The sequence below is a fragment of the Coloeus monedula genome (genome assembly GCF_965178545.1).
Source record: "Coloeus monedula genome assembly, chromosome: 3".
Taxonomy (NCBI): domain Eukaryota; kingdom Metazoa; phylum Chordata; class Aves; order Passeriformes; family Corvidae; genus Coloeus; species Coloeus monedula.
In genome coordinates this window covers 30,324,171-30,347,464 of record NC_138783.1, presented here as the reverse complement: position 1 = coordinate 30,347,464, position 23,294 = coordinate 30,324,171, and the positions used below count along the sequence as shown (strand labels likewise).

General features: G+C 48.1%; 1 protein-coding gene across 1 annotated transcript; it reads left to right on the top strand.

Moving 5' to 3' along the window:
• Nucleotides 1–14,481: 14,481 nt before the first annotated feature.
• Nucleotides 14,482–16,976, top strand: LOC309571470 (homeobox protein NANOG-like; the record flags this gene model as incomplete). The annotated part of the gene is made up of 4 exons (XM_082279004.1): nt 14,482–14,680; nt 15,084–15,346; nt 16,078–16,167; nt 16,554–16,976. 4 exons carry the CDS (start codon nt 14,482–14,484, stop codon nt 16,974–16,976), a joined length of 975 nt encoding a protein of 324 aa, XP_082135130.1.
• Nucleotides 16,977–23,294: the final 6,318 nt, after the last annotated feature.

The following is a 23,294-nucleotide window of genomic DNA, read 5'->3' as shown; positions in this document are numbered from 1 at the left end:
TGGGACAGATGAGTCATAATGTTTCAGTTCAATTTATCTCATTCAATATGCTGTTCTTCATTGCTTGATGAAACAGAAACCAAAACACAACTGCATTTTCGTACTTTATTTTCCTCTTTCAAAACTTGCAGAATACCAGGGAATATTTCCTATGCACATATTACATGTTGGTCCCTCAACAGCTGGGCCTTTCTGACCCCATATCTGTTACAAGTCCTGTTAAGGAGGCTTTATCAACTCACAGAGTTGAATAGGACAGGAGAATCTGTACAAGCCAGGAGCTTTGTAGAAGACAATTGTCACCAAAATCAGTGTATTAAAAAACTACAGCACTCCCCAGCACATCTCTCTGTAGCCTCTTGGATGTTGTTGACCTTTGCTGTCAGATTCTGAAGGTTTTTCCTACATCTCAGCCTCTCTAGCCTCAGACCTGCGTCACAGCTACTCATCTGACATTACATATTTGTGCAGACCCGTGGGACAAAGAACAGGAAGGACAGTTCAGAGCTCAAAAAACAAAAGGCAAATAAATACCCGAGAAAAAATTACTGATCCCTGTTTTTAATCTTGTTTCATCATTTTATGAAGCATATGCTTCCCTGAAGATTTTCAAAGAGTTTTGATGATGGGGGAAGACAGTGAAATAGCTTCTGTTTTGAAAGCTGGTGTTTGAAAAAAGGAAGATGGGGAAAGTCTGCTTGAGCAGAACAATAGCGTAAAGTATTTCCCCTCACTCTTTAAAGGAGGTCTCTCTTTTCTGCATCATTCCTGTGCTAACCAGACACTTCTCACTGCCAAGAGACTGCCCTAAACAGTGATACTTCCCCTTGGTTACTCCAGCTCATCAAACTCTTCCCATAAAGAGGGAACATGAGCCACACAGGCAAAGAAAGCCAGGCTGGGATACAACACACCTCCATGCAATTCTACTTGCGCATTTGCAGGGCCCTACCATTACTAGAGGAATTTCTTGGAGCAATAACAGGAGCCAGTCCACCTCTCAGCACTACACAGCTTCCATGCTGCCCCAGAGGCAGCAGGCAGCTGCCTACACATCTTCAGCACAGCAGTAGGAGGAATGAGCCGGCAGAGCTGGGGAGACTTGGGCAGGATTGGCTGCTGCTGTTGCCTTTGGCACGGCCCACAGCAGGCACAGGCAGTGGGGCACCTGTCTCAGCGTGCTGAGGCCACCACTGCTCCTATCCCCAGCCTGAAAATGCCCCACCCCGTTCCAGCCCACAGACAGCCCCTTGCTGCAGCAGCACCAACAGCTCTGGGGAAACCCCTGCCTGCCCTGTGGTTAGACCCTAATGAGTGCAGGCTTCTTTTCAAATACGAATGCATGAGCATGAGCATCACAGAGGCAATGTATCTAGGCAGTGGAATTTGCCTCTGATCTCTGTCCCCAAGTCACCCTGTGTCATCTCCTCTCTTGAATCTGTGCATCTCCATAAGGAAAATCCAAGCTGCAGCAGTGGTAGTGGTGAGTGAAAGGAGAGCCAGGGATAAAGAGTTTCTCTAAGGGCCTAGTGGTTGTGCAGGGGATGGTAGGGCAAAGGGTTTGGGCAAAAGCATGAGGCAAGGGGAAAAAATCCCAATTCAAGAAAAGTCTACTGTGAGACAAGGAAGGAGGAAACCTCATTTTCTTCTCTCTGGCCCCAGTTTGTCCTGATCTCTAACCTTAGAAAGATAAAACATGAGCCACGACAGCTTTGTATTTACTTCAGGCAACAGTCTGTCTGTACTGGGATTCTGTAGCAATACCTAAAGAAGAAGGAACAGGGTGAGCTGTGAAATGGGCTCAAGTTCAAACCCTAAAACAACAGTCCAAGTTACTGGGCTTGCATCATAGCTTTGCAGATGTTTTGAAGCAGGATAGCTCCACTTACTACCGCACAAATTATTCGTAGGACTGCGGCAGGACTACCCTCGGCGATTTGTCATTGCTGTTCTGCTGCCAGTTGCCACCCTCGAAGTTCTGTTACCACGAAGGACAGGATAAATGGTCACCTTCATAAGTTTTTATAATGTTTAATTCTAATCCAGTCCGTTCTGCAGAAGGTAGCAAAATAGTTTGGAGAGCAGCTCTGCAAAGTAACAGATGGATTTTGGCAAAAAATAACCCGGCACACAAGCAAACCAAAATGTGCTATGAAACAAAGTATCACAAACCTGGGAAGCTCCATTTTCCCAGAAATACCTTCCGTGACTGACTTCAGCCAAGCTCAAAGACAGCTGGCCATAAATCAGCAGTTCTGTTTCCTGAAAAGCCTCACTCTAATGAGATGCTTTTATTCTGACTCACAGCAAAAACAGGGTCCCTCTTTCTGATGCCATGATGATTTTTGCCTTTTCTTTTATACCCCTTTTACACCTCTTTATAACTTCTGTATTCTTAGTGCTTTTTGCCTGTATTCTTGGACTTGTTTGTCAAGCTAGGAGACTAAATATTTTAGAAGCTTCATAGTTAGGGATCAGTGTGCCCCAGACCCCAAGGTCCTCTCCAGAACACATTTGTAAACTAAGATAGAACCATCCAGGGGAAGGCTCCCTGGGGAGGGGGGCTCAATTCGAGCGTCTCATTGGGGAAATTTTGATAGATTAGTAACTAGTAAGACCTATAATGCTATACCAGATCTGTTGTGGGTGGGTGTGCATTGCTGTGTGCATTTGGGTGCATTCAACCTGAATGTGTGCACCTAAGGATCCTTAAAATAAATACCAAGGTAAAATCCCTTTTTCCCTTCTAACAGTGTCTGACTCTTGATTTTAAGACCAGGAAAAGGCATCACTTCCCTCCCACTCCCACTGGCTTCTACCCCACATCCTGTGTTGTCCTATAAAACAGCTGATAGTCTGTGGCATGTAGCAGGGATGCCACAGAACCAGTTTTAAAAGGAGGTATGAACCCAAGTCTCACCCAGGAGAGGCTACCCAGCTAATCTCCTCCTTTCCACAGAAACCTTTATCTGAGAAGAACAAAAGCTAGGACTAAGAACACATGGGTGGAATTTACCTTTTGACAGCTGCATCACAAGGCTGAGGCTTATCATAAACTTACAGACACTGATGCTGTAGCAAGTACAGCTCACATCTTTTCTTCTCATGCTGTCCCCCACACCTACTGTCTGTTACTGCCAGTGGGGCAGGACAGTTCCCCGAGGGGAATCTCTGAGTTTTACATAAGAGGTGAGCACTGTCATAGCTGTAGGGACTGCTGAGCCAGTTAGTGTCCATAACACGCTGAAACAGTATGGGTATTCAACATTATAGTGTGGGAAAGTCCTCCAGCCCCCTGGCTATGAGCTCCAAAATCTCACTGTGCTACAGCCACAGAGCATTCCTGGGATCCTGTCATCCTTACTGTTAGGCAGGAAAGGACTACCTGTGAGGCTTTCTTGTAAGACACAACATATTTTGACACAAAAAACAAAAAAGAGCATCAGCACACAGGAGAGCATAGAAACAGCTGACAGTTGGAGATTAAAAAAACTATTGTTAATTTGGCTCCTCTGAGCACGCAGAGAAGCCTGATGCAATCTGACTATGATCTAGGAGGCAGAGTTGGAAAGCAGATGAAGCTGCCAGGTTGATACCATTTCCTGGTTTGATTGCTCAGATTGTCACCATGTCAGAGAGGCTGGCACAGCAGCATGGCTGGTGGAAAATTCTCAGCACTGATGTCCTTAGTGGTGCCAGTACCATGCATGCTGAGAGCACCTATCTCCACAATATAAATGGACAACAGTGAAGGAGGACCATAAAATCATGACAATTGTCCTTCTCCATGAAAAAAAAAAATGGTGCCTGCATCCTTATAGCTGATGGCAACTACAGTTGCAGCTGCAAGCAACTGGTGCTCCAAAATCAGCTCTCTCAGCGGTTATGTTTGTCTGCAAATGAAGCTTGCTTTGGTTACTGGCCGAAGACTGCTGCACATCACACAGAATCAAGGAAATATAACAAGGAGATACAGTCATGAAGGAAAAAAATACAGGGAGATGTGAATTTAAAATGACAGGCCATCTGGAGAAGAAAATGAACAGGAAAAAAACGCAGGAGAGAAGTGAAAGCGAATAAGAGTGAGAATAAAAACAAGTGAAAAATCCTGAGGGGGGATCAGTGATGGGCCAGAGACAGCCACACTTCCATCCTAACTGTGCAAGGGGAAGAAAATGCTGGATAGTCCACACTACAAAGTTTACTCAGTCCATGCACAGGGGAGACAGACCAGAAGATCGTGACAGCTGGTGGAAGGAAAAGAAATCCTTCTCCTAGTGCGACTGAAGCCCTTAATCTTTGCCAGAGTGGATTCTGGCATATGCTCCAGCCCTGCTGGGAACTGTTAGCAACATCATCCTAAAGCAGGGGAAGTTCAGCCTCCTTTCATTTAGCCTGCTTGATTCTCAAGCTAATGAGCCCTCCAGGACCTCAGGCCACAGCCCCCCAGGGTTTACACCCTTCAGATTGACACCTTCAGAAACTATTTTAGCTGAAGTGCTTATTTGCACAGGAAATTTCTCCCAGTTGGAGCCTTTATTGTATGGGTATCTGTCTAGTGGAAACTCTAGCGCATGAGTCACTTGCCTGCAGCTCAGGTAGCAAAAAAAAAAAAGCACCCACGGAGAATCTGAGCGGCCTGCGGCAAAGCCAGGAGCTGGTGACGGTGTCATACTGAAAGAAACATAAGAGTAGTGAGTATCAGCTGCCAAGGAGAACAGAAGAGCCAAGACAACACCTCTACAAGATTCCTGGTGTCACATCCAGTCTTCCCTTTGCAAAAAGACAGTTACAGTCTGGCATGTCACGCTAGAAAGGATGCTGATCCCTCCCTCTGTGCAAGCAGGCTAAGATGTGCATTTCTCAGCAATTAAGCTGGGCCAGCTTGCAGCCAGTTACATTGATGCCAGTTTAAACGCCGATTTACAGAGGCCCTGTCTGGGGTTTGCTGCCAGCAACAGGAAATCCTGTCGACAGCACAGGGGCGAGCTGTGAGCCTAAAGAAGGGAAATCAAGCAGGGCAAGGACAGAAAGGCACAAAAACGTTGAGCTGGGGGAGAAGCCGTGTTTCCAAGCTTTTATTTCGGGTGCAAAACTGTGTAAATACAAATTCCTAGATTTAGGTGCTGTCGTGGCTGATATCACTGCACATCTTGGTGGGGTTCACCACGCTCCCTGGATGTCGTGTGACACGTCCTCAGCGACGATGATGATGGCGCCGAAGCCGCTCGGGGCCCGCGGAGGCGGCGCGGCGGGCGGGCACCGCTCGTGGTCCGCTGCCCGGCGGCGCCGGAGGGGCGGGAGGCGGGAGGCGGGAGGCGGGAGGCGGGAGGCGGGATGCGCGATGCGGGAGCCTCCCGCCGCTCCCGGCGCGGCTGTCTGCTGCCGCTCGGTGGCCGCCGCATGGTAAAGCACAGCAGAGCCGCGGTGGGGGGATGATCCCCGGCCCCTCGAGTTCAGCCTTGCCACCAGAAAGCGGCCGTGCTGTGCCGTGCCGGAGGAGGCTCGGGTTTCCCAGAAGTGACCCGTCTGTGAAAGGCTGACCTCCTTCAGGGGTCCTTCTCCACCTGTTGCTGTGTCCCAGGACCGGCTCTCCCTCATGCCAGGGTCACAGTCACCGAACCTGGACGGGCTCCCCACCATAGGTTTGGGACGCAGACAGGGTTACCCCTTTTTCTTCTTTTCGGGTGTGGGATGGAGCTGATTGCATAACGTAGAACCCCCTGAGGAGCTGCGTACTCGGGTCACTGTGTTTGCTTGGACTGATGTGAAGTGACTCATTCTCTGCCTGAAATGGCATTCCCTCTGAGGTTTGGAGGGATTTGAGGGTGATGCCAGGATGCCCCTCTCCCTTGGCAGCAGCACAAGGCAGGAGCACACCATGGAAGCTCCATAGCTCCGTGCAGCTGTGTTTTGGGATACGGACTAGCCAGCTTCCACACTGCCCTCCTGGCAGGGCATATCTGTCCCAGCAAGTGTCTGTGGGACATGCTGTCATAGCATGTCTGTGACAAACCCAGACAGCTTCCTGCCAGGCTCTGTGCAGTGCCCAGGGCTGGGGCACAGAAAGCAGCAGTGTCACAAGCCTGTACACTCCTTCCCTAAATACAAACGGCAGTCTGGGCAGGAAGTGAAAGAGTGATTGGGCACTGGAATCTGCCCAGGGAGGTTGTGGAGTCACCGTCCCTGGACGTGTTTAAAAAAAGACTGGACGTGGCAGTCAGTGCCATGGTTTAGTTGATGTGGAGGTGTTCGGTCAAAGGTTGGACTTGATGATCTCACAGGTCTTTTCCAACCTAACTGGTTCTGTGATTCTGTGATGCCAGCGCAAAACCTGACTTTAAATAGAACACGGATCTTCACTTCTGCTCAGCCTAAGAATGCAAGCTGCCAAAGACTTGTGAATCACCTGATGCTTGCTCCAGGCCTGGCAGGACTGCCGAGCCACCACACAGCCTTGTGCTTCAGTTTCCTGGCTTGTGGGGGAAACAAACAAAAGTATTTGCAATCACCCACTGCTATGTGTACTGCTGAGGGTGGGGAGGTAGGCAGTGACCTGTTTCTGGGAAGTAATTAATTAAGGCTGTATTATTCTTTTGTCAGTTCTACTGAAGAGCTGATGTGTTATTTTTAGTCCTTCCCCATACCTGATAATTTGATAACTTAGTTCACACCAGACCAGGTCATGGGTAGATCATTTTGCCACAGAACTACCCAGTGTCATCACACGGTATTTTCTTGCAGTTTTGACACCACTCTTCCAGATCACTGCCAGAGTATTTAACCAGCATCTCAGCTGGTATTTTTTAGCTTCAAACTGTCCAAACTCCATCATTATCCATAACCAAACCATAGAGTTAAGTGCTAGCTCAGAGGTGGACCCTAGAACAGTGGTCCCTTTGGTACGGTAAGGTCTTTCTCTGACATGGAAAGTTGCCTGGAGCTCTCTGCTGGTGAACATGGGTTTGTGATGGATGCAGCACAGTGCAACAGCGGACATCCCTCACTTAGCTTGGACATTTACTGTATTCTAAGTGCTCTACATCCCAAAATACTGGATCAGACCAGCTGGCCAGTTACACTTCTGCTGACAACTCATGTAAAGCGAAACTCTCCTCCACTCCCAACATCAACTAGCAAACAGTGTGGGCAACCTCCTAAGTCAGTAGACTTCGGACAGCACAAGGACAGGACTGGGGAGTGTTTCACCCATCCCTGCTGGCCTGCTTTTTCCTGTATCTGAGCTATGTTTTCTGAGTGAGGCTGGTCCCTACTTACCAAGTTCAACATCTTAATGAACCCAGTGGCCTCAGGCCAGTATGTAGAAGTTCCTTTATGGCTCTGAAGTTGAGAGCTGACATCTACTGGTCTCAGCAGTTCCACTGTACTGATAGCAGGGAGCTCTCTAACCCTGTGAAAACCTAGTCTAAGCAGGAAGCAGAGGTGTCTTAGGGGTCACAATAAGCCTGTGCTACAACATGGCCTGGTTTTTGCTTTCGAGTAAAAGGTGCACATCTCCAACACACAGCTCAAATACAGACAGCTGCGAGCACGTTATGAACAAGCCCCAAAACCAAGCCTGCTAAGCCAAAGTTAAATCTTCCACAAAGTGTGCAGCTGTCTCCCTGAGGAGAGGATGAGAAAGAGACAAAGAACCACATGTGGCAGATCTGAGTCAGGCCATTGAATACTCCACCGGAAAATGCTCAGACACCATAACGATGAAGGCAATCTAGGAACCTGGACCTAATAAAATTGTTTTCTGTTCTCTTTTTCTCTTACCTCCCCTCTACTTATTGTGGCTCAGCTTTTTCTCATTGTGTCTAGCTTTATTTCTTTGTCCTGGAATGCATGTATTGCCACATATAAACAAAGGGTCAGAGTGTGCACTCAGGTGCACTTTTACAAGCGCAGAAAAAATCTCAAACTTCACTGCTACCCAAGTCGATGTGTGTCTTTGACTGCCATGGGACAGGAATCCCTCCCTGCTTGTGGTTACACAGAGGGAACAGAAATCAGCACCTGTCCCACTGGACTAACTCCTTCTCTTTTGGCCTTGATTTCATGAGACTGAAACTAGATGTTCATGTGTTTCCCCACAAGGGAATTTTGAAAGCTAGGAAGAGGATGTTACATAGAACAGCCTGATTCTGAGAACTTGCTTTTCCTCCTGTTCCCTGGTGCCATAGCAGATTGCTGTTAAGCAGGCTGTCAGCAGCCCTTGGCACTTCCATAACTGTGTCATTCAGTGCCTCAAGGACAGGTTCAGGTGCTCCAAGCAGCTCTCTCAAGCCACAAGAAGGTCAGTACACAAAGGGGACAAGTATTGAATCCCATGACCAGGGGCGTGCATCTATTCTCTGGGGATCAAATCACAGAGAAAGAGTGCCAGGACGTTGGTTCACAGAGCAGGTGGATACTGATAGAAACTGAAATCTTCAGTGGTTTGCATCAATGTGCTGTCTGTGCATTGCAGTGGCTGAGGAGAGATGAATTACACCTGACTTGACCATTTCTGCTGGAGAGTTGGTGAAGTTTGATGGGTGCACTGAGTGAAGAGAGACACCTGAGGTGCTACCATGTCAGAGGGCCTTGCTGGATCACAACTCGACACCTGTATCTCTGCACCAAAGCCATGAAATTCTCTGCAAGGGTACTTTGCATCTGCAAGCACTCTGACACTATTATTAGGCTGTTTACAACTACAGTAAAGCAATATAGTCGTGAGTGGGGTTAAGAGAAGGTGTTCTCAGGCCTGTCTTAGCCCCAGAGTTTGCATGAAAGACACAACTGGGGCTAGACAAGGAATTTTTAGCAAAATGTTTTTCTCAACACACACAGTCATGGCTTCATCATGACTAAGCTGTGCTGGAGAAGCATTTTTATTTTGTCACAGTAGTCTGGGGGTCTGAAGTTCTTTCACTATATGATTCTCTGGCTTCTGACCTTGCACCTGGGGAGAGATGCAGTCCACACTAAGGTCGGTCTCTTTGGTATTTGTTGCTGCCCCCAGGCGATGTGCTTTCACAGCCTCATTTGAGCTCCATGGAATTTAGAGATGAAGTACAGGTAATTTTAATCTTTACACCAATAACTGATGGCAGTGCAATGTTCCCCTACCCACTTTCCACCCTTCACTGGATTTAATTCCTAGACAAATGACACCCAGTTTAAAAAGCTCCAGCCTCTCACTGTTCCGCTCTTCATTCTCTTTCCATCTCAGCCAAGTCGGCCATCTAAATATTGTCAGACAAAAGCAGGTAAATCTTTTTCTTCCGTCAGGCCCAGACAACATCCACTTGCAGTTCCCATTCCACAGCCCTGGGCTTACCCGGCTCTGCCATTCAGATGTAGAGCGGGTGCCAGCTAGGGAGCCTCAGGCTCTAACACTTGCTAATCGCTCATGAATGCATCTGCAAGAGCCAGTCTTGGAGAAAAGGAGAGGGCGTATAGGTGGGGGCAAGGGCCAGGCAATGGGGGGGATCCCTGTCTCAACCCCTGACAGATTTGAAAACTGAGCACTATTTTTCCTAATCCTAGCCTTCCCTGCAACTAGACACTTGCATCGCAGGTGATCTGCTCCTTTGGGGACTTTCGGGGACTTACAAAAATCCTGATAGCACAGATTTGGCACAGTGAGCTGCCTGAAAAGTACGTCCAAACTTGGAAGAATTTGGTTGTGGGATGTGTTAGAAGCACTTCCAGACTGTGTGCCCACTTAATGGCCTGCACGAGTGTGATTACAGTCACCCACTTGGCACATAATCCCCATTAGTTCTGTTCTGATATTCATTTACAATGGGGACATACACGGGATCATCCTCAGATGAGAGATGTGGAAGAAAGCAGGTGCCACAATACACAGTGAACTCGGGAGAGGATGAGAGTTAGCTACCCCTTCAGTGTCCCACTTGAACTGAAGGCTCTGGCAGCACTGGATTCTGTAGGAAGCTATCCCTATGAGACTGAGGAAGACAAACAAAGAAGTCTCAGGGGAGGGGGGAAAAAAAGCTTCTGTGTAATTTCAAAGTTCATAAGTGGTGTGTGTTTGGAGAACAAAAGGCAAAGTGCTTGATGAAGAGCAGCCTTTGGAGGAGAGTGGGGGAGGTGGCTCATGCCATGCATAGGGCCTTGGTACAGTGAGAAACACAGGATTTGTCATTCCCCCTTAAGGTGGAAACGGCAGAAAGCATTTGAGCACAGGTCTGTCTGTGCTGTTTGCTTTTAGTAAGAACGCTCCTAACTGAGCCTGTGGGAACAACCACGGCAGGGATAGTGGGGAGAGGGGAGGATTCGAGCAGAGAGGATGCTTGGAAAGTTTTTGCCTCATATGCACATCTCTCCATGTGCCTCAGGACTTCACATAACCCTGGCTCCAAGCCGCTTGCGAGACTGCTCCATATTCCAGCTGATGGGCACCGGTAGGAAATGCTTCCTGAGGTGAGTGCTTACAGCTACAGCACTCCGGCATCACGTGCATGGCAGGCATGGATGAAGCATTGGTAAAGAAAGAACAGACCCATCAAACCCTAGAAATTCGTGTTCTCACTAGCCTGCTTCCCACCTGGTTTTTGAAACCCAGCTTTCTTGCCTTTTCAGGGAGCCACTTGGCTTTTTGCCACGGTTGCCCTGTGCCAGTCTGCCACTGCACGGCTAACAAAGGGCCATATCACCCAGTAATCGTCGGGGCATTGAGAGACTGGGCTGTCAGGGGGAGGGAGAAGCTTTGTCCTCTGCTCTACCTGCTCCCCTAAAGAGTCAAGAGAAAGAAAAACTGTATTTTAATATGAATGAGGGCCTAATTTTTGTTATTCTTTCTTGATTCCCTTCCTTCTACAGGCTGTCATCTTGGGTGCAGAGTGCAGGCTATGACCATACTACAGGGGACAGACTGTCCAGAGCCAAGGGCTGGGCAAGCACAGAGGGCTGCAGGGCAGGAGTGTTTTCATACAGCTAACCTGGGGAGTGTTCAATTACAACAAAAATAAAACAAAATTAAAGGTGCCTGCTTTGGACAAAAGCTCAGACAAGCTCAACAGAACACAAGGCAAGGATTTCTAGTTGCCTTCCCCAAGCACACACACCCCTGTCAGAGGATGGTGGTTCCCAGGAAAACCTCCGAGGGGCAGCGGGGCTCTGGCCATGGTTCCCTGCTCACTAATACCGAGCCAGCACCCTGGTGCCTCGCTGAGCACCACCAACACGAGCAGAATGACACAGCGACACGCAGTGACACTTCACAGTATTTACCAAAGCACAAAGGTGACCCACATTACAGCCAGCTACAGGAGGCAGGAGAGCACCTAATCTATGTAAAATTTGAGACAATCTCTACCACTATAACATTATCCTCTTGATCAAAATGGGTTTAGCGATGCTCTGAGGTAGGAAAACCCCAGCATTTCTGACTCGGTGGTGTGAGCTCCAGAGCTGGATTTACAGCATTAGACAGCTGGTGCTCCCCCAGCCTCCATCTGTGTAAACTGGTGGTTTTGCATCACTTTAGAGCAAGCTTGGGCTCCAGCCCTCTGAAGGTAGCGACCCTAGTGAGAATGATGGGAGATCCTTGTAGGGGGAACTTCCTGGATGAAACATGTTCCAGCAACAGTCCTGTCTCACTGTGCTTAGACTAAGAGGCCAAGGCTGCTTTTGGACCTGAGCTTCTGTCTCTGCTGCCGAAGCACTACAGAAAGGGTTTTTTAGAGCATGCTGCAGCCCAGTGAGTGGCTGCATTCAGTCCCATATACTTGATAGGAAAGATGTGTGCTAATGTCTTTGCAAACAATTTCATGGGTGAGGGTATGGGTCTCAAGAACAAGCCAACTTACTTACCTGACTAATGCTCCACAGTATTAGGCACATAATGAGCTAAGAACTGAAAAAGAAGGGGGTAGCTACAGAATGAAGGGAGAGGAGGACACAACCCAGGGTCAAAAACCAAACTATTCCTGCTATTTGGCCCTGTCGAGAAAAACAGGATTAGACTAGATCTGACCTGTGTTGCTGTTTCAGCTCAAAACAGTTCCAAAAGAAACATGAGTGGATACTTGCATCTGCTCTGTGAGTCATTCCCAACAGGTATTTTTTAAAAGCACATCAGCTCTAGAGATTCATGGGCAGCATATCCAGTCTGAAGGCTGATGGTGCCACAGTCAGATGTTCCAAACCTGATCACCCTGTGAGCTTCCCAAATGTCCACATCATGTTTCCCATAGCATTCTCTGTGTCTGTATGACTTCTGGATTTACCTTCCCAGTATGTTTCTATATGTGTCATTTATTTGGGGGAAAATAACTGGATTTCTTTTCCTTAATAAATTCTGACTTTAGATGGTATGGTTTTATACACTTACATAAGTCTTATTTCTCTCACAATGACATTAAAAAAGATATGTTTGGTGACCTGATTAGAGGTATGGTTGGGGAGAAGGAGCAAATTATCCTCACTGGAAGGGAATGTGTGGAAAGAGTTTTTGTGGTTAAAGCATAAAACAAAAGGAATGGAGGACAAATGGGATGAGAAAACAAAAATATGAACAAAGACTTAAAGAAAAAAAAAAAAGGACATGAAATCAGCTCCATGCTCACTACAAAGCAGGTCTGACTCTGAGACGGAAGCTGATACATAGGCGAAAACTGATCTATGTATGAAAATTGCAAACTACGAGCAGTCCTGCTGCCTTTCCAAACACACACAGAGCTCTCCGAGGGAGGATTTGCTGGCAGAGGTGGTATTACTCCGTCTGTACAACTCTAATCCCTCTGCCGCGGCTGATCCTCACCAGCCGTGTGTCCTCGGACGACTCGGGGGTTCCCGCAGCCTCTGGGACGGCCAAACAGCAGGGCTGCGGCTTGTCGAGACCCCGCGTTTTTCTCCGTCTTCCCAAAGGGCTGGTTTTGGGGAACTCGGAGAGCCCCCGAGGGGATCACGGGTGTCCCGGGGACATGCCAGCAGGGGACAACGGGGACCGGCGGCTCTCTGCCCCACAAAGGGCAGCAGGATGGCTTCGCCTCCCAGGGACAATCCCTTTCCCTTCGTGCATCTGCGCTGCGAGCACCGAGCAAGCGACCTGCCCAAAACCCACAGCCCGGCTGGCTCTACTTGCTTTGGGGCCAGAAGCAGGCACTGGCTCTAGCTCGGCATTTCATCCCTTTCGCCCGATTATAATCACTTCCTCCCACATTCCTAGTAGTCTCCCGGACTGGATCTTGTCCGGATTCTGAGAAACTAAATCTTCATTAATTAGAAGGTGATCAAAAGTAGGCCCGGCAAGGACCCTTCCTTGCTGGCTCAGGGCACCAGCTGGGGCTCATTTCTTATTATGACTCAAGGTGGGAGGCGGAGATAAATTGAAATCAAGGGCGGCCTTTCCCTGTCAGGTCCTAAAGGCGTTTAACAGTGTAACAGGTTAGTAGCGACTCCCCTGCCTGTTTCCCTGCGCTGGTGGAGGTGGGGAATTTGCTTGATGAGTCACATACCCTCATTTGTACTTCTTTCAAGTGGTTTTCCAGGTTTTGTAACTCCCGGGCTGTGCGACCCTCCCGTTAAGTTTTTAATTTCCTTAAAGTAAGCAGTAATAGCTGCGGGGGGGGTGGGGGGGGTGGAAGGGTGGCAAGGGAAACAGTTCATTCTCCCCAAGAAGGCTGTAGGCCCTAACTTTAAATCCTTAAGGATCTGTAAAGCTCTTTTACAGCTGCAGTGCTCTTGTCTCCTTTTGGATCTGACCCAGTGACTTCCATCTCTCCCTGCTGTGTAGCAAAAAAAAATTTTTTAAATTTTTGTTTTAAGATATCACTTTTTAAAAAGTCTTAAATGGCGGGGCAAAGAAGCTTGGAAAATACGTAGAACAGGACTACCTGACTCAGCCTTGGGCGAGCCGCTGGGAGAAGCAGCGTAGCTTTCTTTAAGCCGTCCTCCCCGCCGTACAGACACCGCTCTGTAGGGCCATCCCCCCCTGCCCCCGTCCGGATTCACGTGCGGGGACGTGGAGGGCTTATCTGTTTGCAATGATGGTTGCGATCTGCAATGCAGACGCACAAAGTCTCCGCATGCCCCGCGGCGGGCTCCGGGTCCATTCTTTCTGTTTGGGTGGGGACCTGTGAGAAGGAAGAGTGTGAAATGTGGGGGTGGGGGATGTCTGCCAAGGTCTGTCCAACTCACCAGGCGACTCTGCTCATGCCTGCTGCCCTGAGGGGCCAGCAAGCATCTCCCTCCCACGCCCCAGCAGGGAGGGATGTATTGATCCCCATCGTGGCACCTGGGAGCCAAGTTGGTAAGAGTGGCCCGGTGTCCCAGCCCTCCCCCAGTCCCTGAACACCCTCGAAGTCCCTCCCCCCAATCAACCAACTTTTAACATGATAATGGCCATGACAATACCTTCCAGCCAAGGCCAGGAGGGCCTTGGGGAGGACTTAAAGCATCCTCCCCTCAATGGGGTGCCTGCTCGTGGGTTGCCTGCAGCCTCGACCGCCACATCGCCTCATGCTCGGGGCTGGAGGGCCCGGCCCGGCCATGAGCGCCCACCTGGCCACGCCGCCGTCCTACGTGCCCTACCCCGGCGCGGCCAGGTATGGAGACTACTACTGGTTCTCCGCAGGCAGCATGGACAGCGTGCCCGCCGAGGAGGCTCCGGCGCCGGACGCCCCCCCCTTGCCCGCGGCCAAGACGCCCAGTCCCTCAGGTACGCGGCCGGCCCGGCCGAGCAATCGGGCTACCCTGGGCTGGGAGCGCCCGTGTGGCCCGTGTGCCTCCTGCCCCGGGGCCGGGAGGCGATGCCGGTGCTGCGGGCGGCCCCGGCCCCGGTCCCGTCGAGGCTGCGGTGGTCGCGGCCCCGCGGGGAAGGGCGGCGGGAGCCGGGCGCGGCTGCGGCGGCGCCAGCGGGGCCACTGCCCAGACGGGACGCGCCAAAGGGGCGACCAGCGAGGCGGCCTGTGCCCATCTCGCTGCGCTGCCCACGGCTACGGAGCCCCTGCGAGTCCCCAGGGCACCAACAATCTTACATTCTCCGGAGAAGCTGGACTTTAGAGGTTTTTGAGTCTTCCCTGCCTTATTTTGCTCACCTCGGTTCTCTTTTCTCTCCCCAGCTTCCTCCAGCTCTGGGACACTCACCCAGTACTACACCCCTGACTCTGCCACTAGCCCCACCGCAGCAGGCAGCCCGTCTCCCCACTCCTCTTTGCAGAAGGTCAAGGCGCAAGGCAAGGGTGTGGTGAAGACTGGCAAGAGCCGCACAGCCTTCTCCCAGGACCAGCTGAAAGCCCTACACCAGCGCTTCCAGAGCCAGAAGTACCTTAGCCCCCAGCAGATCCGGGAGCTGGCTGCTGCCCTTGAGCTCACCTACAAACAGGTGAACATCTTGCTCTGAGCAGCAGCTAAGTTCGGGTCTCTTTTTGTGATTTTCTGTTTTCTTAGACCCCAGAGATAAGTTTCTTTTCATTATCTTGTCCGTGCTGCTGCTTGTGTGAGACAGCAGAGGGTGTGAAAATGTGACTCAGTCTTCTTATGTTTGGTTCCAGCACTATCCACCCACTCCGTGCAGGTGTTTCAAAGGGCCTGCAGAGAGCAGCAAAGCAGGGCTATGCAGAGTCCAGTAACTATTCTGTATGGACATGTGTTGTCTCTGAGTGTAGAAAGATACTTGCACTGCAATGCAAGTGGCCTTTCCTAGTCGGAGTGGTACCTTGGTCTCTCCCTAGAGAGAGTGTCCTTGCTGCACCAGCTGCTTGTGTCTGACTAAAAGAACGACTCACTCCTGGGTTCCTGAGCCCTGATCTTGGCACAGCAGTGAGATGGTGCTGTTCAAGCTGACTGCTGCAGTTGCCTTGGCCGGTGTTCTAGGTAGGGTTTTTGAAGTCGGGAAAGAAGATCCCGTGGTGATTGGAAGAGTAGAAATATTAGTTTTCATGTCTCAGCTCTGTGATTTCACAGCTACCTGCATCTGCTGCACGTTGTTAGCTGCTGAAATTATTTACCGTACTAGTAGTCAAGCAGAAACTGGATTGTAGCAGAAAGGAGGACGTGTAGTAAGCTCTGAAAGTCAATTTCTAATTTCTTATGTCCTTTCCGCATCACTTTTAGGTGAAAACATGGTTTCAGAATCAACGGATGAAATTTAAGCGCTGCCAAAAGGAGAGCCAGTGGGTGGAAAAAGGGATGTATCTACCACAGGTGAGTAAACTTCCCCACCACCATCAGTCACGGCTCCTCCAGTCTGCAGGGAGAAGTGTATCATGTCCAACCTGCTAATTCAAACAATACACAGGACTCAATATTATCAAGCCAGATGTATTTCTCCTAACAGAGCTTACAGTGGCATGTCTTTTAAACTGGTTTCCCCCCCCAGCGTGGCGTTCCTAGACACGATGAGCTGGAGATTACTAAGAGAAGAGCCAGTTATCTCTGCTCTTACTGGTCTATTGGGAGGACAATGGGCATGAAAAAGGATCTATTGTTCAGCCTGGAGGAGGAGCTGGGGGAGAAAGGAGGACCTATCCAAAAAAAAATGGGCCGTTGTTGTGGTTCTGCACTACTGACCGACTTTCTCTGTCTCCTAGAATGGGGTTCATCAGGCTGCATACCTGGATATAGCCCCCACGTTCCACCAGGTCTTCCCTGTCGGCACCAGCAGAAACCTTCAGGCTGTGCCCAACGTGCACCAGGCTTACAGCAGCGGACAGACTTATGGGAATGGGCAGAACCTGTACTCACTCGTGTCTGTGGAGGATGAGGGGCCCTTTGGAAAAGGTGGGACAGGCTGCAATACCCAGCAAACCATGGGTTTATTAAGCCAGCAAATGAACTTCTATCACAGCTGCTTTGACAATATAGATTATGTCAGCGTGGAGGTAGAAGATGCCTTCAACTTCCAGAACACCTCTGACACTGTCACACCATTTTCGAGCTCTCCTATACAGAATCAATGCCAGGTACCTTGGCATCCCATGGGGACCCAGAGTTGGTATGAGTCTCAGGTCTGAGTGGTTTTTTTTCTCCCATCTTTTGTGTTCACCCATGGGATTTCCAGGCTCTTGACTCAGGGATACAGATTCTATTCGTTTTTCTTGCCCCTCCTCCACTACTCCTGTTTTAACTATAGGAGGGGCTCAGCACCCTGCTGCCCGGGGCTAGTTTTCTGTTTAAGTGTGCCTGTCTGTTCGTAGCTAACTCTTGGCAGAGATGCTTTGGGTATTGATGAGATTGAACCTCATTTATTGAGGCCGGTGTGCAATGTCACAGCTGTGAGCAACAGAGGTTGTTACAGTCTGTTTGTTGTTAAGGTCTCACCTTCTTTGCTGCCTCTCTAGCAGGTGATCTCTGATCCTTGCCCTGTGTGTCTTGCAGCAGAGCTTCCACTGCAAAGGAGGTGAATATTTGTTGTTGCAGAATAATTTTTCATAAAGTGTGGGTTTTTTGCAGTGTTACCAGGCATGTTTTATGTTATGTGCATCCTGTCTGTTATTACTATTTCTGCTTAATGTTCAGTGTTCTTAACGTTAAATGTTCTTACAAAGTTGTTTGAATTGAAATAAATTACTTTATTTTAATGTTGTAATGATGTCACCAGCTTGCATGGAAACAGCCTGCTGTGAGAGTGGTTATTCTACACAGACCTAGACCTGCAGTACTGAGGAAAGAGAGGAAATAACTAACCCTACTGTGTTTTCTCCCACGGGTGGGATCAGGCAATTGTTCAAAAGGAGCAAGTCACAGAAGTCTATCAGCCTGTTTTTAGTATGCAGGTGTGTTGCCAAGTGCAAGGAGGGCAGGGGGAGGCTCCAGGGCTAGGCAACTGAACAAGCTGCTTGCTTGAAGGGATGTGCAGCCCTGTAACATGCTTATATTAGCCCTTGAACAGCAATGCTTCAAAAAAGTTATTGAAGAAGGGGGATGGAGCAAAAGAAAGTGTCCTAGAGACGGTGTGGCCTCCTGCTGCTGCTCCAGAAGGTCACAACTGGAGGCCTGGAATCCTTCTTAATTAAATCTGCAGTTTTCTTGAGGTTCTTGTGCTGATCTCAAATGGCAACTGAAGTCTGCAAGTAAGTAACGGAATCTCCTGCTTCCAGCTTGGAAACAAAACCAGAACCAAGCTGCTATTGACTCATCCTCTAAACTAGCAGAAGTTGTGTTTGTGTTTAATCCCAGGTTCTTTGAACTTACACTACACCACTGAAGCCCTTCATCTGTCTGAAAGGGGCAATTCAGCGCGTACTCCCACCGAGCACAATTAGCTAAACTGGCACCTGACTGCTCGGGCTCAAACTGCTACAGGTCCTTTGCTGAACAGAACCTGCCTGTGTGGATGCAAAAGCATATCCCCTCTTTCCTTTTGCAATGCTGCAATCCTCTGCTCCTGATGCAAGGTACAATAGGTACAGGAAGGAGAGAAGAGCGGAGGCATGAGCCTGTGTAGAGGAGGACAAAAGAATTAAGTCACTCATACGCGTGGGCTGCCAACCTCAAAACAGCACAAAAAGGTAAATCTGGTCCGGAAGAGGGGGAATGTCAGGTTCATGTGGTTTTCTGCATTATAGAACGGAGATCCTTTCTCATCTGGGTGGGAGATTCTTATCCCAATATCAATGTGTATGAATTCTGGGTAATTCTGTGGCCAATAGTATTAATTTCAACACTTGCCTTGAAAAAATAAAGCTGAACCATACACCTATAAAAGTCATACATCCTATTGAAAGGAATGAGAAGGAGGTGTCTTTACAATCTGTGGCCCTACTAGTGGATAAACCCAGATACTGAGAGGTGAAAGAAGCAATGGGAGGAACCATAAATTCCATAGGAATTCCACTAAATTAACACAGACTGTTACTCTGTGCTAGTCCATGGATTTAGAGAAAAAGAGCAGACACAGAAAAGAATAGAGGGGGGTTATACTTTAGAAAGGGGGTTTGTATTAAGCGATTCAGGAAGTCTGTACCTCTCAGGTCCCTCAGCCAATGGTGAAAGAGAGAGGAAAAGGAGGCTGTTTCCTCCTAACCATTTGAGAGACCCATGGGAAATGCCCATGACCTCTCCCTTTATTTGAATAAAGTTACAGGATTCCTCTATCTCCTTTTTGGACATAAACCTCTGGTGTTTGTGGATTTTCCTGGCACTATGCCTTGTCTTTCAGCTTTAAAATTAGCAGCTTATGTTTTTATGGTTCTTTTAAGATACAATCTTTAGTTCTAAAGAAATAAGGTATAGAGATATTTGTAGAATAATTGCAGAGGATGCCTGCTGCAGTTTACCTGTGTTGCTTGGTATGTTTTTTTCCATGTGTCTGCTGCAAGGCTAAGGAGATAGCCAGAACTCTGCTGACAGATGTCCTGCAGGAACAGATATTGTTGCTAAAACAGCCCTGGGGCTGAGAATGATTGCTCTGCATGTTGTGGTTTGTGTTACTCCATGTACTATGGGAGGGCTCTGTGGAAATTGAATGTTCCCTCGTGGCTGTGTTATTCCCCTGGTTGCTCAGCCTGGGTTGGTGCAGGTTTGGCAAGCACATGTAGCTGGAGGGAACATGTGGAGCAGCTGTTGTTGGAATTTTGGAAGGTAGGCTGGAAAGGCCTCCTAGTAGTTCATAAAGTGTTTCTAGAGATTGTGGACTTAAGCAGGAGTCTGCCTTTCCACAGAGCTGGTGCTCTCTTCTGTTATCTTCACATGCCTGTATCACATCACCATGTGAAACAACTGCACAGGTAATTGGGCACTACTACCAAAAATGGTGGAGGTGCAGGTGCCTCCAGCCTATACTTGCAGAAGAGTTTGTGTCTGTTCCTCAGAGGAAGTAGGTGCATGCCAGCAAAAGCTCTTTCTGCTAGGATACATTACACCTCTGTTAGGACTGCTGCTTCTCGAGATTGTGCTGTGTAACAGTGATTTCTGCACACTGCAAACATGATTTGCCTTGCCAGCAAATCTTTTTAGGATCAAGCTGTAAGATGATTTGGAGCTCTTCATATGCATTACAGCTTGTGGGACTGCTCATTCACAGTATTTCTGCAGTGACAAAACTCCAGCTGACAATGACAACTCCATTATCAAAGCTGCAGATGTAGTTCCAGTGATGCAGAGAATCCCACCTAAGCAGAAGAAATTTGATCTAGTACAGATTACGTAGACCAGGGTTTTATTCTGTAGTTCACTGGGTTCCAGCTGTCCCACAGGCAAAATACCAAGCAGGTAGAGTGGTGCAAGCGACCTTGCTCTCAGTGTCAATGTGGCCTGCAGCAATGTTTTACAAGCTATATGTTTCTTCTGAGTGACCCATGAGCAAGGGCTCACAGCCCCAGTTGTCTCTCCAGTGCAGATGAAAGTCGTGATCTTTGCTTTAATAGACTCTTCCCTACAGGCATGTGTAAACATATTTAGTTATCTAACTACAGCGCATGCCCGAAGGCTGAGCTAACAGGGTTTCGGAAATTTTCAGTCAAGCGTTGCCACACGTCTCTTGCCGGGCCTGTCATCAGAGGGCAGCAGCATATTGGCTGATACTGAATAGTCATGAGGCATGAAGGACTCTAAATCATGACACTTAGACATTAAAAAAAAAAACCACAAAAAAAACGAAAAACCAAAACCCCCCGAGAAACCTCAATGCCAAGTTTTTTCCTACTTGTGAGGGCCACTTTATCTTCATGCTATCCAAAATTTTGAGGAGCACCCTCTGGTCATATCTGTGAATCTCTTTCAGAACCAGGCTAGAATTAAATTCTCATATTTGACCAAGGTCCCTCTGCTCTCTAGCAGCTGGGCACTGTCCAAACTATTGAATCTTTTTCAAATTACAATACTGGGACTTCTGCTTTGAGTGAGCCCCACGACCAGAAAATAATCCAAACCCCCAGCGTCCCTCTGGCTGTCTGGGGCTGAGGGACTCCCTCTAACAGAAGCTGCATTCCTGCTGTTTTTACACAGGACATTGGGAATGCAGCTCCTGATACAGCAGACACCAATGACCTCCCTTCCTGGAAGCTGCTTATTTGCCTGTTGGAATTGCCGCGGGCTTTTGGACTCTCCATAACCACCTGTGGCAATAAGGTCTGTCTTTGAATGATGGCCTCTGAAAAATTTTGTGTCTCTGAGGAAACTGCAAGATTTGGTAGTGTTTGTTAGCACTACTCTGCTGAAGGTCAATAGCAGGGAGGTCACAACTGATGCTCTTACAGACAGCAGCTTTCTGCAAGCCAGTCCCCGAGCCTCTGCAGCAAAATCCTGCCTTGTCCTAAAGCATCTCTGAAGGAGCAGGGCATGACACGTGACGCCTTTTCCAGAGAATTATTAGTGAGAACCAGTCGCAAGTTCAACTTTTTTCGCCTACAGCAGCCTTTTGATGGGTTGGCATGGAAAAGCTTTAGATGATATTCAGGTAAGTAAACACCATTATTGGCTCGATAAGAACTGAAAAATATCCTCATAATGGTGTGAGAGTCCTGATAAGTGCTGCTTTTGTAGTCCACCCTCTGATGTTAACCAGCCCCTTTTCAATTGGCTTAATTGTTCCCACGCCTCTAATTGTTCCAATAACAGTCTTTCCTAATGTAAGCCACTTGCTGGTTGTAGGGGGAAGGGGTGGGGGCTGTGCCAAGATTATATGACTCACCATCCAAAAGGCCTTATCTTGCCCCAAATCATACTGGCCACGTCTTGAGGTTCAATGCCAGGCAGCAAATAAGCACCATGCAGTCACTCACTTGATCACTCCCCACCACTGGGATGGGTGAGAGAATCATTAGAGTAAAAGTTAGAAAACTCGTGGGTTGAAATAAAAACAGTTTAATAGGTAAAGCAAAAGCCTCACACACAAAACAAGCAAAACAAGGAATTAATTCACCCCTTCCCATGGGCAGGCCACCTCCAGGACAACAGGGCCCCATCTCATGTAATGGTTACCTGGAAAGGAAAACGCCATCACTCTGGATGTCCCCTTCTTCCTTCCCCCAGCTTTCTATACTGAGCCCAATGTTATACGGGATGAAATATCCATTTGGTCAGTCGGGGTCAGCTGTCCCAGCTGTGTCTCCTCCTAACTTCTTGTGCACCCCCAGCCTTCTGGCTGTCAGGGAGATAATAAGAAGCGGAAAAGGCCTTGACACTGTGCAAGCGCTGCTCAGCAATAATGAAAACATCTCTGTATTATCAATCCCCTTCTCAGCACAAAACCAAAACACAGCCCCATCTTAGACAGTGTGAAGAAGATTAACAAAAACAACCAAAGTCAGCACACCATGCAGTTTACAGTAGGGTCAGAGTGTCTGCATGAGGGAGTGGGAACAAACAGCTGTGAGGCACAGAGATAGAAATCGGCTTTGCCAATAGAAGACCATGCCTCTTATTACTCCAGCCACAGAAATCACTGCCTTCATTTTATGCTCATTTTTTTTAACCATGGAAGCTAATTCATTGCATTAAGAGAAATTCATTGTCATCATCCAAGAGTGACAGAAAAAGTGATAGAAAACCTGTGACTCTGGGAACTGGAGGCCTATTATTACTTTGTTACACATACCTGGTTTTAGGTGCTTAGATAGTTACATAGTTTTAAGTTTAGAAATTATAGTACCTCCATGAAAGTCCCCATATTCAATATTGCTGGATCAGGAAAATTCTTAAGGTGGGTGATAGTTACTCACCTGTTTCTTTGACTTGAGATACCTGGCATTGCCAAGAGTTATGAAGCTGATCCATTTATATGAGAAAAATCTCTGTTTATAGTTTCAGCATCAAATAACAATGGCATATGGTTGCTGTAGCTATTTATATTCCATCTGGCTTTTATATTGCAATGCTCTACTGCAGCGGGAAAAAAGAGATACAGAAAAATACATACTGCATCTTAAAAAATACTTTTTTTTTATTTGCCAAATTGAATGCACTGTTAGGTTTTCTCAAGGAGAGGCACAGCAAGATACAGACTAGAAGGAAGGGCTTAAAAGATCGTCTTACCAGCCTTTCTGCAAGCTGCTTGTCACATTTCCATTAAACACTTCATCACTTCACCTCATGGCTGACATACAGAACTGATGGCCTACACTTCAGATGGATAACTGGCACATGGCAATAACTTCTCCAACTTCAGTTAAAGGTACATGACCAGCACCTCTCCATACAGCCCCTGGCTTCATGTGTTATGTACACATAAACTGTACAGTGATACATAGAAATGAGATCCCCAAAGGAATCTGTGCTTCCTCTAAGACAAGTTACAAGATCCATCATTAAGAAGATTGAGGGCACAAGCTGGGTAGCCAGATCTTGGGTTTTGCTATAAGGGAGCTCATTTGCCTGTGCCAGTCAAGGAA